At 47.4% G+C, this 18,909-nt stretch overlaps 1 protein-coding gene across 1 annotated transcript in view; it reads left to right on the top strand.

The window, feature by feature from the left end:
- Positions 1-15,662, top strand: part of aff3 (AF4/FMR2 family, member 3) — a 33,532-nt gene extending 17,870 nt beyond the window's left edge. The window contains exons 9-19 of the mRNA XM_056289877.1: positions 1,755-3,755; positions 4,533-4,654; positions 6,674-6,833; positions 6,926-7,044; positions 8,715-8,778; positions 9,366-9,502; positions 9,618-9,689; positions 9,805-9,898; positions 13,442-13,491; positions 13,881-14,083; positions 14,270-15,662. Of these exons, the coding sequence (XP_056145852.1) occupies positions 1,755-3,755; positions 4,533-4,654; positions 6,674-6,833; positions 6,926-7,044; positions 8,715-8,778; positions 9,366-9,502; positions 9,618-9,689; positions 9,805-9,898; positions 13,442-13,491; positions 13,881-14,083; positions 14,270-14,391 (3,144 nt within the window). The 3' untranslated portion in view covers positions 14,392-15,662. The remainder of the gene's footprint in view (positions 1-1,754; positions 3,756-4,532; positions 4,655-6,673; positions 6,834-6,925; positions 7,045-8,714; positions 8,779-9,365; positions 9,503-9,617; positions 9,690-9,804; positions 9,899-13,441; positions 13,492-13,880; positions 14,084-14,269) is intronic.
- Positions 15,663-18,909: the final 3,247 nt, after the last annotated feature.

The raw sequence follows: 18,909 nt of genomic DNA, 5'->3' as shown, positions 1-18,909 counted from the left end.
CCCTTTTCTTCTTCTTTTAATTTCCAGCAGACTATACGGGAAGTATATTGCTGCCTCCCGCCGGTTAAAAACAACAACGCATTTGGTCTTTGTAAACAGAAACGATGTACATGTTTATTTTCGGGGAAGTGAGATCTGATCACAAGTGGTCACTCGATACGCATGTGGAGACACAGTCCAATTCCAGGTGTGAACCAATGTACTTAGAGCTGTCCACTTGTGGTCGGATCACCCAAGACGCATGTTAATGCCAGATGTAAACAGGGCCTATGTCTCTTTGTCTGTCTCTCTGTTGTGTTTTTGGATTAACTCTATCTGTAGGGTGTGACACAGAGACAGTTAAAAGCAAGTGGGGGAGGAACATAGCAGTCAGGAATGCGTACATTTTGGAGGGGAGCACAGAAGGAATGGGGTGAGGTGGAGGTGGGGAGGGGGTTAGTTGCTTCAGGAATTAGAGGCTGGGTGTCATGTCAACAAGCCGAGTATTAAAGACGAAAGCCCACGGGAGGTGGAAGTCATGGCGCCTGCTCACAATTCATCAGCAATTAGCCTCACCCGCTTTCAAAACAACAACAGCACCCGGCCGATCGAGAGCTGCTCCATATGTAAACTCATTTTGAATGAGACGCTGCCAGCCTTAATTGGCTCGGTACTCTCGTCCAGACACGCGCGAAGTGTAACGGTATGGCCTAGTTTTTGGACATATGGGTTACTGCTGAGAGAGTGGGATGGTGGGGTTGGGACCTCTGTTTTATGAATGGAGGGCCCTGTGTGACACAGCTGGCCGTATTACTGAACATTCACTATATCGGGCCCCTATGGATTTTTTTTGGGGGGGGGTTGTGGGGGGTGTGCCATGTGTTTTTCATCTACGTGGAGTGTTTGAGTGTCTTCTGGAAGAAGGGGTGGGGGTTGGCCTTTTGGAGGCAGCAGCTTCAGAGTTCCAGGTATGGAGGAGGAGGAGGGAGGGAGAAAGAGAGCGAGAGAAAAGGGGAGGGGTGGGAAGGGGGGGAAAAGTGAGTGTACAAGAGATGTAGTGTCTTCTCTGGAAAGAGGGAGAGGGATGTGAGGAGGCGGGGGGGTCACTGTTTGACTTGAGGAGAAGAGGTTTAATTTAGCTCTGGTTAGCCAGGAGAGAGAAAAAGAGAGGGACGGAGAGAGTTTGCTCTCTAGCAGTGAGTATTATTTGAGTAAAAAACCTCTCCAGTGTTCTTTTTATGCTCTTGGTTAATAAGCAAGTGGTCAAGCAAATGGTGAATGACTCATTTGCAGTAATTGGGAGGATTTCTGAATCACTGTCAGCACAGATGTGGATACTTGACCAAGAGTGAGGCGGCATAGTGAGTATTGAATCAAGTTTTACTGCAAACTGTAATGTTTTCAGGTTACCTATCAAAAACACGGCTGTGTAGACTGTAGTCAGAAACTAGATGTGTCATTTGACAAGCTTATAAAATGTACAGTTTGTCAAGAAAGTGGTTCTTACGTGTGTTTCTTATAACACTAGTGATTTATAGATGGTTGTAGTGGAATGTGCCAATACTGCACAGAGGTCAGGAGTTATTTGTGGTGTGTCGTATATTGCTGGCTCTAATTCAACTTTGCTTCCCGCACTATGACAACAACCCTCCTTGATTTCTTTGCTGGGTGAGGATAATTTGTTAGGCTGTAGTAATTTATATTTAATCATATGCTGTGTTTTACATACATCTGTCATTCATCATTCATGCCTCTCTTTCTTTACGCCTTTCCAGACAGATCACCACTCACCCACCCAGTGGCAGCTGGATAAATGGCTTAAAAAGACCCGGAAAAAATCTGCCAGCAGTGAGCAGGAACCCAGAGAGCACACTCAGAGCATTCCAGGACGTGTGCCGTCTCCACAAAGCAACAGAGCACCATCTCCAGCAAGGTCCTGGGACAACAACCAAGTATACAGCCCAAGCCAAAGTCCCATTCCCAGCCCGCAGTTCAATTACAGCCACAAGAGCAGTCCTCTAGCTAGTCCAGATTACAGCTTCTGCCCGAGCCCATTCCCCAGCACCTGTCTGAGTCCTAGTCCTTGTCCAAAGCATAGTCCCATCCCCAGTCCAGTTCTAAGTGTTTGTCCCAGCCCACATGGGAGCCAAGGAGTCAGCCGGAGCCCTAGCCCCATAGACGGACATCCCCCGAAAAGCCCCAGTCCCAGCCTTCCTCCTTCCAGCCCTCATCACTACTCTCAGGTTCAAAGTCTGTGGAAACAGAGTCAGACACAGCCCAGTTTAACTACCAGCCCCCCTCGGACTAAAGTTAGGCCATGGAATCCACCTGTGCCCATCACTGATGCTAAGAGCAAGCCGAGAAATAGCCACTGTCCCCTGCCAGCTCCTCAACACAGGCCTAAATCTAAACCCACGCCAGACCAAGACCAAAGCCAAGGAAGTTCAAAGGTCAAACACCAGGCCGTAACACCTTTAAATCCTCACCAGAGTCAAAATCACAAAGCCAAGCCAAAGCCGAATTCTCATCGAAGTCCTAAACTTCACCTCGCTGCAGCTGTCAAAGCCAAACACGCCTCCAAATTTGACCAGACTCAGGATAGCAGATCCAACCACAGCTCCGACCCGAACCTCAGGCCCAAACTTCAGCCAAGTTCAAAAACCAGCCCCACAAGAACTAAAAACTTACCTGCTGCAGCCTTTACACGAGAAACCAGCAGCAAATCTGGTCCCAGTTCTCATTCCCAGTCAACATCTAAGGCTGCCGCGGCCACTGCTGCCAGGCTCAGCGGCAGATCCAGCCCGAGCAGGAAACCGAAAGCAAAGTCTCGGCAGGTCCCAGGTCTGACCCAGGTCTCTCACAGTAAACCCACGAAGAAGAAGCTCCCATCCAAGGAGCAGGAAGTTGGCCTAAGGCAGACAGAGGAGAGACAGCGAGAGCGAAAAGAGGACAAACACAGGCAGAAACAGCAGAGGAAAGAAGACAGGAGACTGGCGGAGGAGCAGCTACTGAGACGGCCTTGGATCCAGAGTTCAGAGGAAGAGGAGGAGGGAAGAGAGAAAGAGAAGCAGAGAAAGAGAGAAGACAGAGAGAGAGAGCAGGAGAGGAGGAGGAGGAGGGAGCAGCAGAGAGGCGAATGGCAGCCCATTCAGCCCAAACAGAGACCTCACACCAACACCGAGCGACAGTACCCGCAGAGAGACGAACGCCATCAGGGGAGGACGAAAAAGAGGAAGAGGAGTAAGGAGGAGAGCGCGTCACCAGCAGAACTTGCATCTCTGCCATCATATTCACCCACTCCTGTTATCCACTCCTCCTCCTCATCCTCCGGGCCAGAGTCGGAGTCTGACTATCAGGTCAACATCAGCAAAGTTGCGGCAGATTCCACATCTCAGAAGAGGTCCATCAACAAGAGCAGACCACTGGGCCCGGGCAGACCCAAAGACAACAGACCGGAGGCAGTCTATCCCAGAGGGTCAACCGCAGGTCATTCAGGTGACGGACAAAAGAGTGAGACGAGACAGAAACTCTACACGTTGGTCCCATTTGGGCGGAGCGATCAGGCCACAGCCTCCTCTCAGCGAGGACTCAGGAATCTGGTGGTGCAGATAGATCTCTGCCTGCTCAAAAGAGTCCCTGACACCACCACAGCGACTGCTGATAAGCATCCCTCCTCTTCCCTCTCCTCTTCACCATCCAAGGCCCCGCAGAGAGAGGCCATGAGACACCTTTGTAGGTCGGAGTCGGTGGAACGAGACGGCAAAAGGAAACGCAAGGTAGCAGGCGGGCGTAGGCTGTGATCACATTGGACATGTTTTTTATCTAACGGGTTTTTTTGGCAGCGAGAGGCACCTTTTTCTGATTTTTTTTTCTTTTTTCTTCTTCCATGGGTTCAATGCATTATCTGTCCGGTTATCTGGATAGAGCTTTCAGGTTATCTGTGTGGCGCACCTTGCGTTTTTGAAGAAACGCCCTGAGTACCCGAAGGTGAAAAATGTTCAGAAAACACCCTCTGTCACTGCTGCTTTTTCTCTGCTGTCCAACTGGAGGGTTGTAGGGGTGGGCCTTCTCAAATTAACTGTTTACGATAAGGATGGAGGAGAAACAGCTAAAGCATGTGCCCTCTGCATCTGCATGTTTTAGAGAAATAATTAGTATAAACAGTAAAAAGGAATAAGTTGTCTAACAGTAAGAAGTAATGATAAGTTGAATGGGAAGGTTTGTGTAAGCTATTTCACTTATTCTTACGCTGGTACACAAGTGATTGACAGCTAACTTGTGGCTACCTACCAATGGCAAGATGTCTCTCACTGCCATGTGTCCATTGTGGTCAGATCAGGGATGTTGTAAAAAAAATATTTTTTTGAAAATAATATGGCATGCCTCGTGTTAAAACGCATCCAATGTGATTGCAGTCGCACTCTCCTCTTTTTTTCAAATGTGATATGTGCAACTTATCTATGCAAGATTTAATGCGTGGGCCAGAAAGAGTCAGTATAGTCACTCCAAGTGTGTGTGTGTGTGTGTGTGTGTGTGTGTGTGTGTTTGTGTAGCCTGAAAACGGTGTGTCATCCAGAGAAAGTAAGAGGGGTCATGTGAATGACCACTCAGGCCAGATGGAGTCTTCAGCTCACAAACCTCTGTCCCAAGTCGACACTGAAGCCATCCACAGTGGGTAAGGTCACATCTCACATACACACTCATGTACATGTACATGCACAGGTATGTTCACCGGTCATTAGAAGTGACCACGAATGGGCGTCCGGGTAGCGTGGCAGTCTATTCCGTTGCCTACCAACATGGGGATCGCCGGTTCGAATCCCTGTGTTACCTCCGGCTTGGTCAGGCATCCCTACAGACATAATTGGCCGTATCTGCGGGTGGGAAGCCGGACCTGGGTATGTGTCCTGGTCGCTGCACTAGCGCCTTCTCTGGTCGGTCGGGGCGCCTGTTCAGCGGGGAGGGGGAACTGGGGGGAATAGCGTGATCCTCCCATGTGCTACATCCCCCTGGTGAAACTCCTTACTTTCAGGTGAAAAGAAGCGGCTGGTGACTCCACATGTAATCGGAGGAGACATGTGGTAGTCTGCAGCCTTCCCCGGATCGGCAAAGGGGGTGGAGCAGAGACCAGGATGGCTCAAAAGAGTGGGGTAATTGGCCGGATACAATTGGGGGGAGGGGGGGGGCATAAATAAATAAATAAATAAATTGTCCGGAATAATAGACACATGAATCTAAATTGATTTGTAAGCATGTTGATGAAGTCAAATGAATTAAATCAGTGGTGGCCTGGTGGCCTGTCCAGGGTGTCTCCCCGCCTGCCGCCCAACGATGGCTGGGATAGGCTTCAGCATCCCCGCAACCCTGAGAGCAGGCTAACTGGTTTGGATAATGGAATGATGGATATCATTGTTAAGATGGCGCAGTGGTTAGCGCGATCGCCTCACAGCAAGAAGGTCCTGGGTTCAGGTCCTGGGGTAGTCCAACCTTGGGGGTCATCCCGGGTCATCCTCTGTGTGGAGTTTGCATGTTCTCCCCGTGTCTGCGTGGGTTTCCTCCAGGTGCTCCGGTTTCCTCCCACAGTCTAAAGACATGTAGGTCAGGTGAATCGGCTGTACTAAATTGTCCCTAGGTGTGAATGCGTGTGTGTGTGTGTGTGTGTGTGTGTGTGTGGGCCCTGTGATGGCCTGGCGGCCTGTCCAGGGTGTCTCCCCGCCTGCCGCCCAATGACTGCTGGGATAGGCTCCAGCATCCTGCGACAAAAATTCAGATAAGCAGCTTGGATAATGGAATAGATGGATATCATTGTTACCAAATAAGTCTTCTCATCCGCGTGGCTAATAATGAACACAAGACAAAGCCCATAATGTGCACACAGGGACATGTTCTAAATAAAAACAAACATTGTTTTTTTGTACACTTCACAGATTTTATGCGGTTAGAGTTATATTTTGATGAATGCATTTCTATTAGTCTACATCAGCCAACTCTTAAGGTTATGTTTCATTATTTCATGCAAGTTAAACAAAAAAAATGGTTTATCTATATTAGGCCAGAGGCCATTAAATCTTCAGACTATTTTTACCTCACACAAAGGGGTAAATGAACTTTTCTAAACAGGTATTTGTAATTTGAGTGACTGTTTATCAAGAAACATATCTGAAATGATGCTCATTTCATTTCATGCTCCTCTACACTATGGGCAGTATGACAGCGCAGTAGTTAGCGCGGTCACCTCACAGCAAGAAGGTCCTGGGTTCGAACCCCGGGGTTGTCCAACCTTGGGGGTCATCCCAGGTCGTCCTCTGTGTGGAGTTTGCATGTTCTCCCTGTGTCTGCGGTGGGTTTTCTCCGGGCGCTCCAGTGTCCCCCACCATCCCTGTGTTGTACTGCGTAGACTGTGTTGTTAACTGTTTGTGTGTTGTTGTTGGGTTTTTTTTCTTTGTTCTCTCTGTTTTGTATGTTTTTGGTGGTGTTGTTGGGAAATTTGGGATGTGTGTTTTTGTCTTTTGTGTTGCACTGCTGTGGGCTGGGGGGAAATGGATGGGTTAAATGCAGAGTGTATTTTCCCCACAGGGATCGATACAGTATCTCAAAATTAAAAAAATCAAAAACCTCTCCTGGGCACTCATTCGCATTCTAAAATTTACATCTCTCATTTAAAGATCTGTTATTCGTGTGTGTGTGTTTGCAGGTACTTGAAGGAGTACTTGGACAGTACGAGGCCGCTATCGCCCCTGTCACCTCTCTCGCCTCTGTTGGACGTCCCGGAGCCCTCAAAATCCTCCTTCAAAAAACAGCATTCAGAGCAGCATCACTCACATCCCCACAAGGACAGAGATTCTGCTGTGAAGGTAAAAGAAAATACAACTTTACACCACTCAAACTCCATCGCCTGTAAAAAATTTTTGGTTTATCCAGTCGCATCGTTGGTCTCTAAATGCAGCCCAAGATGGAGGTCGAGTGTGTTGAAGAGTCAAGGCAGCCTCGGCTGGTATCGGAGTCCTGGGGTCCCTCTCTTACACAGCCAGCAGGACACAAGGGGACCGTACCTAACCCTGAAACGTGAGTGATCTGATTCACCGTGTCCGCCCACCGGGCATCACCACACAGCCCGACCCTCTCGCCACTGAGCCTGGCCAGACACATACTGCTGTCAGCCATGATGAACTGGTTCCCTTGCCGTTAGACTGCTGCACTGCACTTATCACTGGTCTCCCAGCCCACACAGTCCAACCACTGCAAAGAATCCAGAATGATGCTACGTGCTTGGTTTTCATCTCGGCTAAATGTAGCATAGCTGTGTCATGTAGGCTAACACAGGACTGAATCTGGTTGAAAAGTGAAAGTTTAGCAGATGTCTAAATGTCAATGTAAATAGCTACTACAAAAAGAAAAGCAATTAAAAATTGTTCTGGGGCGTCCGGGGGGCGTGGCAGTCTATTTTGTAGCCTACCAACACTGGGATCGCCGGTTCGAATCCCTGTGTTACCTCCGGCTTCGTCGGGCGTCCCTACAGACACAATTGGCGGTGTCTGCGGGTGGGAAGCCGGATGTTGATACGTGTCCTGGTCGCTGCACTAGCGCCTCCTCTGGTCGGTCGGGGCACCTGTTCCGGGGGGAGGGGGTAATGGGTGGGATTAGTGTGATTCTCCCACATGCTATGTCCTCCTGGTGAAACTCCTCACTGTCAGGTGAAAAGAAGTGGCTGATGACTCCACATGTATCGGAGGAGGCATGTGGTAGTCTGCAGCCCTCCCCGGATCGGCAGAGAGGGGTGGAGCAGTGACCCGGACAGCTCGGAAGAGTGGGGTAATTGGCCAGATACAATTGGGGAGAAAAAGGGGGGGAAATCCCCCCCCCAAAAAAAGTTTACATAATTTTGTAATAATTGATTAAACTGTGTGGTCTAGAAGTCGGCTACATTCGGCCGGATATATTCTGATCTAGATGAGAGTGAACGTGTTGCTGCCACATCGAAATGGACTCTAGTCCTCACTGGCTTGTTGTTGGCCACATAAAGCTCAAAATCCTGCTGTTGGTGTGAACTGCACAGACCTACCTGTAAACCCGTTTTAACACGTACACCCCTGCCGGTCCTGTTTTTCTACCGCCGGTAAGATCCACCATCTGTCCTGTCTCTCAAAGTGGCAAACTCTAGGTCAAGTTTTCTCACCTGGCCCCAAAATAGTAGATCAAACTCATAACTTCCATCAGAGCTACTGACTTGATTACTTCCTTCAAGAAAGGCCTAAAACTTTCCTCATGGAAAAAAAACTTTCCCCTTCCGAGTCTACCTTAAAAAGTGGTCTCTGGTGACAGTTGAATGTGAATTGGCTCTGGCTGGTACTGTTGCACCCATACTTACTTAAACTCCATTACTATTTTTGTTCACTATTGAGCACTCTTCTACTTGCGAGCGCTTGCCGGGATAATCTGCCTGTTTTTTGACTTGTGTCAGTGTAAATCTGCTTTGTTCTGTGATTCTACCACCCTGCTTCTTGCAAATGCATGAAACATGACATGTCTTGGCTGTGACATGATTACTGTATAGTCGTCCATGATGTCCGCCGGTAACACTCGAATCTATCTGCTAATCGCTGACTCTCTTGTAAGTCACTTTGGATAGAAGCGTCTGCCAGAAGTGTAAATGTAATGCTCCATGTCTTACTGTCATTTTAAATCAATGTCTCTGTGACTGTTCCTGTCTCTCTTTTCTCTCACGCACACGCCAGTCCACACCATGCTGAGTACTACATGCACGAGGCAAAGCGGATGAAGCACCGTGCAGATGCCATGGTGAGCCTTCAGTGTCTGAACACTTGCACTCTGTCATTAATAAGTGAGACTGTGGGGGCGTCCGGGTAGCGTGGCGGTCTATTCCGTTGCCTACCAACACGAGGATCAGCGGTTCGAATCCCTGTGTTACCTTTGGCTTGGTCAAGCATCCCTACAGACACAATTGGCCGTGTCTGCGGGTGGGAAGCCGGATGTGGGTATGTGTCCTGGTCGCTGCACTAGCGCCTCCTCTGGTGGATCGGGGTGCCTGTTCCGGGGAGGAGGGGGAACTGGGGGGAATAGCGTGATCCTCCCCCTGGCGAAACTCCTCACTGTCAGGTGGAAAGAAGCGGCTGGCGACTCCACATGTATCGGAGGAGGCATGTGGTAGTCTGCAGCCCTCCCTGAATCGGCAGAAGGGGTGGAGCAGTGACCGGGACAGCTCGGAAGAGTGGAGTAATTGGCTAGATACAATTGGGGAGGAAAAGGGAGAAAAAAAATCTCCCCCAAAAAAGAGGTGAGACTGTAATATGGTTGTATTATCGACTTTCACTACTTCTCCATCTTGTCCGCCCGTCCTCACCTCCCCTGGATGCCTCCATTTCCAGGTGGACAAGCTGGGCAAAGCTGTGAATTATGTGGATGCCGCTCTCTCCTTCATGGAGTGTGGAAAAGCCATGGAGGATGGTCCACTGGAGGCCAAGTCTCCCTACACCATGTACTCCGAGACAGTGGAGCTTATCAGGTGAGTTGGACTCATGGAAATAACAGATGTGCACAAGCGGACATGGACACACACACACAAACACGCGTAGACTCACACACACATGCATCTGTGGGTAATATTCATGTCTCTACAGGTACGCTATGAGGCTGAAGAGCCACTCCGGCCCTGGGGCGAGACAGGAAGACAAACAGCTGGCTGTTCTGTGGTGCGTATGTCACCTCCTCTGTTTATATCCCATCTATCATCTGACTGAACAGCCCTCATGTTGAGCGTGATTTGCGGTTCCTGTGTTTTCTTTGATTCTCCTCATCTGTCCACAGTTTCCGGTGTCTTGCTCTCCTTTACTGGCAGATGTTTCGTCTGAAGAAGGACCACGCTCTTAAATACTCCAAAGCACTGCTAGACTATTTTAAGGTAACTTGATTTATTCTTTTTTTGTGCTGCAGTCATGTCGGCATGGGTCTGGGACGGTATAACTGGTTGTCCTCGTGATAAACAAAGGTGCATAACACGGCTGCTTTTGGGGAGAAAATTGACGCTTTTTCTTGCATCAGGAGAAAACACACTATCCAGTTTTCCCATGCATCCTGAAAAAAAACCCTGGAAATATATAGACTAGTTTTCATGTCACGGAAAACACCTGCAAAATGCCGAAATTGATCAAATGTCCTGAAAATATCGAAGTCGTGGAAATTTGTAAAATGAGGTTAGCCATTGCCAGCCTCTACATCTGCACCCCTTTATATCCTTTATACGGTGGATATGAAAAGTCTACGCACCCCTGTTAAAATGGCAGGTTTTTGTGATGTAAAAAAAAAAAAAAAATGAAACCAAGATAAATCATGTCAGAAATTTTTCCACCCTTATGTGAAAATCAATCAGAAACCTTTTAGGGAAAAAAAGAAAATTACCAAACTTACAATGACCCAGTTGCATAAGCGTGCGCACCCTTTTATAATTGGGGATGTGTGGCTGTGTTCAGAATTACCCAATCACATTCAAACTCGTGTTAAATAGTACTACATCCATCCATCCGTTATCCAAGCTGCTTATCCGAATCCGGGTCGCGGGATGCTGGGGCCTATCCCAGCAGTCATTGGGCGGCAGGCAGGGAGACACCCTGGACAGGTCGCCAGGCCATCACATGGTAGTACACCTGCCATCAATTAAAGTGACTGTGATTAACCCCAAATAAAATCCAGCTGTTCCTGTAGGATTTTCCTGACATCTTCTTGGTTGCGTCCAGCTGCAGAAGCCATGGTCCACAGAGAGCTTACAGAGCATGACCGGATCTCATTGTTGAAAGGTATCGATGAGGAGAGGAGTACAAGAGAATTTCCATGGCATTAGATATACCATGTAGCACGATGGCGCAGTGGTTAGCATGGTCACCTCACAGCAAGAAGGTCCTGGGTTCGAGCCCGGGGGGTAGTTCAACCTTGCGGGTCGTCCCGGGTCATCCTCTGTGTGGAGTTTGCATGTTCTCCCCATGTCTGCGTGGGTTTCCTCCGGGGGCTCCGGTTTCCTCCCACAGTCCAAAGACATGCAGGTCAGGTGAATCGGCCGTACTAAATTGTCCCTGAGTGTGTGTGTGTGTGTGTGTGTGTGTGTGTGTGTGTGTGTGTGTGTGTGTGTGTGTGTGTGTGTGTGTGTGTGTGTGTGTGTCGGCCCTGTGATGGCCTGGCGGTCTGTCCAGGGTGTCTCCCCACCTGCTGCCCAATGACTGCTGGCATAGGCTCCAGCATCCTCGCGACCCTGAGAGCAGGATAAGCGGTTTGGATAATGGATGGATGGATGGACGTACCATGGAACACATTGAAGAAAATCATCAACAAGTGGAGGAAAATATGGCACAAGAGTGACATTACCAAGAACAGGACATCCCTCCAAAATTGAGAAGACGAGTGTACAAACGGGGTGCGCAGGTAGTGCTGCTCTAGTGCTGTTTGCTATGACTGGTTGGTAACTAAATCCAAGTCTACTGAAGGGTGTCCGATAAGACCAAACCAAATGTCATTATTTCTCAGTCGTCCTCATTTATTGCCACGTGATCAACACACTGTCATTCTTCCATACAATATAAGTGTGTGTTTGTGGCTGTTTTTGATGTACGCACACAGTAATGTCCTCAAACTTAATCCAACAAGGGGAAAGGCTGTCCAAGACTTCCACCGTTTGGGGTTAGTGTCCTCCTCTATCGAGAGCCACCGTGATCTGAGCCAAGAGGGGTGAAGCATAACCTTACTGCATGCTGATACGTTAATGGTCCAGGCAGAGCAAATGATACTGACAGAGAGAGAGAGAGCGAGAGAGAGAGAGAGAGAGAGAGAGAGAGAGAGAGGGGTGGTATTCCAGTTCAGTCTGCTCAAAGTGATGGTCTATTTTACAAGGAGAAAACTGGTCAGCGAGGCTGCCAAGAGCCATACGGCAACATTAAAGGAGCTGCAGGAATTTCTGGCAAGTCCTGGTTGCTCCCTACATGTAACAAAAATCTCCTGTATTCTTCATATGTCTAGGTTATGGGGGTAAGGTGACAAGACGGAAGCCTTTTCCCTTTTTTTTCCCCTCCCCAGTTATATCCTGCCAATTACGCCATTCTTCTGAGCCGTCCCCGTCACTACTCCACCCCCTCTGCCGCTTCTTTTCACCTGACAGTGAGGAGTTTAACCAGGGGGACGTAGACTGTGGGAGGATCATGCTATTCCCCCCAGTTACCCCTTCCCCCCGAACAGACACCCCGACCAACCAGAAGAGGTGCTAGTGCAGCGACCAGGACACTTAACCCACAGCTGGCTTCCTTCCCGCAGACATGGCCAGTTGTGTCTGTAGGGACACCTGACCGAGCTTGAGGTAACACGGGGCTCGATTTGGTGATCCCGTGTTGGTAGACAACAGAATAGACCACTACGCTACCCGGACGCTGACATGGAGGAGAAAAAAAACCCATCTGTGTCCGGCTACATTTTGCAGAAAGATACATCCAGTCTCCCAAAACCATGTTATGGTCTTATGAGACCAAGGTTGAACTTTTTGGCCATAATTCCAGAAGTTATGTCTGGTAAAAAAACAACACAGCACATCACCAGAAGAACACCACACCCACGCTCAAGCATGGTTAGCGGCATCAGGCTTTGGGGCTGCTGTTCTTCAGCCAGAACCTGGGCTTTAGTCAAGGTGGAGGGAATCATGAGTCGTCCCAAAATACCAGTTGATTTTGGTGCAAAACCTTCAGGTATCTGCTAGAAAGCTGAAGATGGAGAGGAGTTTCACCTCTCAGCATGACAATGACCCAAAGCACACATCCAAATCAACAAAGGAACAGCTTCACCAGAAGCAGATCAGCGTTTTGGAAAGGCCCAGCCAGAGCCCAGACCTGAATCCAGTAGAAAATCTGTACGGTGACCTGAAGGGGCCTGTGCACAGGAGATGCCCTCACAATCTGACGGATGTGGGATGTTTTTGCAAGCAAGAGTGAGAAAATATCGCCGAGTCAAGACGTGCCAAGCTGATAGACTCTTACCCCAAAAGACTGAGTGCTGTAATAAAATCAAAAGGTGCTCCAACAAAGTATGACTTTAGCCATGTGTACACTTATGCAACCAGGTTATTGTAAGTGTTGTATTTTTTTTCTACTTGAATTTTATTGGTTGCAATTTTACATTAAAGGTGGAAAACATTCTGACATGATTTATCTTAGTTTCATTTTTTTTGCGTCACAAAAACCTGCCATTTAAACAGGGGTGTGTAGACTTTTTATATCCAGTGTGTGTGTCAGTAGGCGGAGACAGGCAAAAAACAAGTGCTTGCTTGCTGTTTAAAAAAACAACCTCATTTTCACTATAAGGGAAAGGTCACCACACATCTCATTTCACCAGACAGACACGGTTTGTTAGAATGAAATTGTAGGCGGATGAGATTTGCGTGACTCGGTCTGTCTTGTTTATCGTGTCATTCCAGAGTTCTCCCAAAGTGCCTACCGCAGCCCCCATTTGGAACGACTCCGGGAAGTAAGTAAACAGCGACTTTGACTTCATCTCGTCGATTATCCATGAGCTGATCTTTCTGTTCTAACCCATCTGATTTAGATGATTAATTGACCTATTTGAGTTGGAACAGTGTGTGAGTTACACCGTCATTCGGGGGTGGAGGCTCTTTTTGCTATGAAAAATAGTCTCCAACATAACAATCAAAAACTGGAATGCCAATATGTGTCATTTCAATTACCCCCCCCCCCCCATGATACATTTTTGCTCCTTTTTGGGTGCTCATAGTTAATTTATGAGTGCTTATCTAATCAGACCTCTCCCCTATAATTGCCACTGAATTGGACTGAAGGTTGTCTTTCTGTGTGTGTGTGTGTGTGTGTGTGTGTGTGTGTGTGTGTTCTCATTTCCAGGGGTAAAGAGGTTCCCCCCTCTTCCCTCTCTCCCAACCCCAAGCCTCTCAGCCAGAGGTCACACGGGGGCAGCGCCGCCTCCCTCATCAGCATCCCCCAGCGTATCCACCAGATGGCAGCAAACCACCTCAACATCACCAACAGTGTCCTGTACAGCTACGAGTACTGGGAGGTGGCAGATAACCTCGCCAAGGAGAACAAGGGTGAGTGGGTCCAATTGCTCCTTGGCGTCACGTTACACCAAAACATTTGGTTCAACACACTGTGTCTGGGTACATCTTGGGGGTGACTGGAAATGTATACTATTTTAGGATCCTTGGCAACAAAAGGGTTTTAGAAAATTGACAATGCAGTTAGATGTTTTATCTCATCATCTTTGTTCTTTACAGAATTTTTCAACTACTTAAACACTCTGTCTGGACCATTGACACTTCACAGTAGTATTGCCCACACAGTCCAGTACACGAGACAGGCTCTCCAGTGGATACGAATTAGTGCCAAACTCAACTAGCAAAGCGAAGGCTTCATCTCAGCTCACCTGCAGGATTCACAGGCCTTACTGAGAGGAGACTAAGTCCTGGGATATCTCTGTGTGAAATTGCTCCACCATGGCACACTATGCTGGGAAATAGGCTGATGGATGTGCAAGGAGCCTTTTCATCAGGCTAACTGGGTTCTTGAACGCACCACCAAGAAGGGCTTTACTGTGTGCAACGTGTTCTGAATCACAGCCTCTCTAGGAAATGGGTGAAACATGCTGTTGTCCCTCCAAAGAAACACGGGAATCTCTGAAACTACTCTCAGGACAACAGCACACACCTTTTCTCTCATCGGCGGATTATTGTGAAGAGCCAACTGGATTTAGTCTTTTGCCAAATTTTGCATATGTTGACACTAACAAAGGACTACGACATTTTTAACCGCATCTGAAGAATTCTTTTGCTCATATTTCGGAGGGAATTACTGTGATCCTCATCTGTTGGACAAGTTCTCCTGGGCCAAAGTGTAGAAAACAATTAAATCAACAGCTGAGTCAGAGATTTTGGACAAAATACAGTAAAATACTTTCTCCAAAGCAACAACTGGATCAGTTCTTTTGCCTATGAGGTTAAACGGTGACTGAGCATTTCTTAAACTGATATTAAGGTAGTTGTTTTTTACTGTGCAATATTTGCTGGATTTCTATTTCTAAACAAAAAACAAAAAAAAAACATACCAGGGCATAATGCATTGGTAAGCTGAATAGACAACACTCAACTGTAATTCTATGCAAATTTTATTATTATTCCTCTTTTGGGTGTTTCATTATATAATTGTTTGTATTTATGCGTAAGAGCTGGAAAAGTTCTTTAAAATTCCTCTGGTAAATTTATTGTCCTTCCTTTAATTCGAGAGCACGCTTTTGAAATCCATAACTTGACTGATGATACGCAGCGGAAGGCACCAAATGCATGGGTCTGAGACGAGCAGGGAAAAGTCGTAGTCGTTCAGTATGAGCGACACAAGTGACTTAGGTTCCATAAATATCAGTCTGTAACACTGCAACGTCAATATCCCATAACTGTCACCAAGTTAAGATAGTGTTCTATAATAGCTTATAAATCAATCATTGTTCTGTTCAGTTAGCAGAAATGTGTGTGATGGCTGGCTGGTGGTGCAGTAGGGCCGACACGAAACCAAAGTCCAAGTTAGGATTTGGATACAGGATCCTGCAATGACAGTATGCCTTCAATTAAATGAACCACCAGGATTCCTGTATTATTAAGTTTTAAAGAGTGGGAATGGGCTTTAAGGACCCCAGGCACAAAGGTCACCGAGGCTGTCCCACACCGGCCTCCAACACAGCTCTCTGCAACACCTCTTCCCTCCCGTATAATGAGATATAATCCAATATGCAGCCCATCTTCGGCATCTGTTGCAGATGCCTGACCCATGGTGGAAGATGGTACATTAGATCCACACTGCAGTACTTTATATTACGAGATTTCATAAGATTATATTTAAATATATTCTGCGGCACGGTGGCACAGTGGTTAGCACGGTCGCCTCACAGCAAGAAGGTCCTGGGTTTGAGCCCCGGGGTAGTTCAAGCTTGGGGGTCATCCCAGGTTGTCCTCTGTGTGGAGTTTGCATGTTCTCCCCATGTCTGCATGGGTTTCCTCCAGGTGCTCCGGTTTCCTCCCACGGTCCAAAGACATGCAGGTCAGGTGAATCGGCTATATTAAATTGTCCCTGTGTGTGTGTGTTGGGGGGGGGGGCCCTGTGATGGCCTGGCAGCCTGTCCAGGGTGTCTCCCCACCTGCCGCCCAATGACTGCTGGGATAGGCTCCAGCATTCCCGTGACCCTGAGAGCAGGATAAGCGGTTTGGATAATGGATGGATGGATGGATTTCATAAGATTAGTGGGGAAAGTGAGCCTTGCTGTAAGTGACTTTGGTCCACATAACATGATGGAGGCAATTTGCAGGGAATGAAGTTGAGCATAGTAAAGCAGCACACAGCGAACTTTAATTTAACAACTCGAACAAGCTTAGAGGAGTGTATGAACCTGGGCAGAGAAACTTGTTTCTAAGTGTCACAACATTGTTTGCCTTTTTTTCCAACATTTCTGGTCAGATGATTAGTGTTTGAAATTGTCTCCACACCTCATATTTAACCGTTTCACCAGGATAGCGTCATCCTACAGCAGTCGTCCTCTGGGGCTAATGAGACTTTGGTAAAGAGTACAGCCAGATTTATTTATGAATGTCATGTTGCTGCCCGTTGGTAATTGTTGATTACAGTTATTAACAATACATCTGACAGCAGATGGCCTACATTCTGAACAGTGAGGAGCATAGATTCACCATTTACCAATAACCACAGGGAAGGATTAATGACATTTTATGACAGATATTGAGCACCTGCAAAACTCTTGTCAACATCTGTGGGATTTGCCTTCAGTTCGGACACCTCGGAGTAACCGGCTCTCCTCGTGCATTTACAAAGCATTCATTCAGCTAATTATTCGAATACTTTCTCGTTGGCGTGCTCTGTTTGAGTTATTTACTCAGATGTACAAATTGGTCTGCGGGGAAATTATTTCTTTGGCCTCCTCTTGGTCAATCTAGCAAGTCAAGTCAAGTAGAGCTTTACCGTCATCTCGGTCCTATACAGTACAGCACGCAGCAGAGACGAAACGACGTCCTCCTTGGATCATATGGTGCAATATAGACAAACAGCAGCACAATCAGTCAGACAGTCTGAGACGTGCTAAATAGGAGGATAAATAAATACTTTTGTTAAAATAAAGGACTATGCTAAAAATCTAGAAAACACTATACTAAAAGGACTACATAACTGGGGGGGGGGCACAATGTACCATGTTGAGAATGTTCACAGTGAGATGCTGTGAGTTCTGCTGCTCTCGCTTTCTCTCACCGTCTTTTCACACACACACACACACACACACACACACACACACACACACACACACACACACACACACACACACACACACACACACACACACACACACAAGAAGGGAAAGAGTAAGGTAGGGGAGGTGGGGGAGAGACGGACTCATTAACCCAAGCCAGTTCTACAGAGAGCCGGTTTTTTTTCTCTCACACATCACTCTTTTCTATTCCCCACCACATTAGACTCAATTCTGCACCAATAGAAAACCTCAGCATGTGAAACCTCAGCATCCGATGTCTGCTGCCATAGCAACAGTTAAAGAGGACAGCCAATAAGAAGGCTCTGAGGGAAATGACAAGCCTTTGGATCAATAATATCCCATTGTAAACTAGTTCAACTCCAGACAAGACAATTTTTTTCTCTTTCCCCCCCCCCTCCTCTCCGGACTACCAAGTTCCCTGGACAGTGACCTATTATTGTTCCGTCACACAATTCGACTCGCCATCCTTTTCGTTTGGACATGCACTATTACGCATGGATAGGGTTGTATTAGCGCTTATCTATTTGAATGGAGCTGTACCATGCCGCCATCAAACGTTGGCGGGAAAATGATGTACCTAATCTATTTGGCGTCATTCATCTGGGTAAATGAAAAACAAAACAAAAACATGGAGCTGGCATTTCTCACCTGTCAGAACATTTCCAAACATACGTGGTCTAAATCTGCCCCAACGGAACACCGTAGTGTCTCTCAAATGGAGCTCGGTTCAGTCTATGGTTCTTTGTCCTACTCGCAGCGTGGAAGCGGGCCACCATGTTCGGGTCCTCTCACGCTTTTCTTCCCCCTCGGTATTCTGCACATGGCCGCGCGTCTGCGTCACGGCCGGCTCCGGTCCGGGAATGCGTGTGCCAGGTTTCCTGAGGACATCCGTCCCCGGGCGACGGGGACAGAAAGAGAATGAGAGCACAGACTCACGCGACTGGCCCGCTGTCGCATGACAGACGGCAAGCGCGTGTTTGCCCAGAGGCGTGTGGTGGCGAATTTTGCATCACCAAAGGAATATCGTTCCCATGTATCCGCGGTGTCGTGAGAACGCATTAAAAGAATACCCTTTTCGCGATTTTTAGATGGTTTATTTTATTTTATTATTATTTCTTTTTTGGTTGTCATTCTAGATCACCCAAAACTGCTTGAAAAACAAAGTAGCACGCCGGAAGGCCAGGCGTTTTTTTCCAGTTGCAATTAGCACGCTTTCGGCGTGCTAGCAAAACCGTGTTAATAATCTAAAAAAAATAGTTTAAAAAGAATTTAAAACAATCTACATCTGTTTTTAATTCCTTTTGTGTGAAAATGAAATGACACGACAAAGGCGAGCAAGATTCACTTTGCGTGAATGCACGCGCGTTACGCGGATCACCTGACGCATATTCTTTTGGGGGTACAACAATCGCCTATACACCGCCTCACGTTTCCCATGTTCTTTCACTTCGTTGCGCCTCGTTTACCCACGGCGCACTGTTTTCCTCATAACGTATCAAACAGTTGCCGTAAAGTCTGAGAACGAAAGAAAAGTTGCATCGACCACCGTGAACGCAGAAGAAGAGGCCGAAACGTCGTTCCCGTTTCAAA

Source organism: Lampris incognitus, chromosome 11 (genome assembly GCF_029633865.1).
Source record: "Lampris incognitus isolate fLamInc1 chromosome 11, fLamInc1.hap2, whole genome shotgun sequence".
NCBI lineage: Eukaryota > Metazoa > Chordata > Actinopteri > Lampriformes > Lampridae > Lampris > Lampris incognitus.
This window is presented reverse-complemented; position numbering and strand designations above follow the sequence as displayed.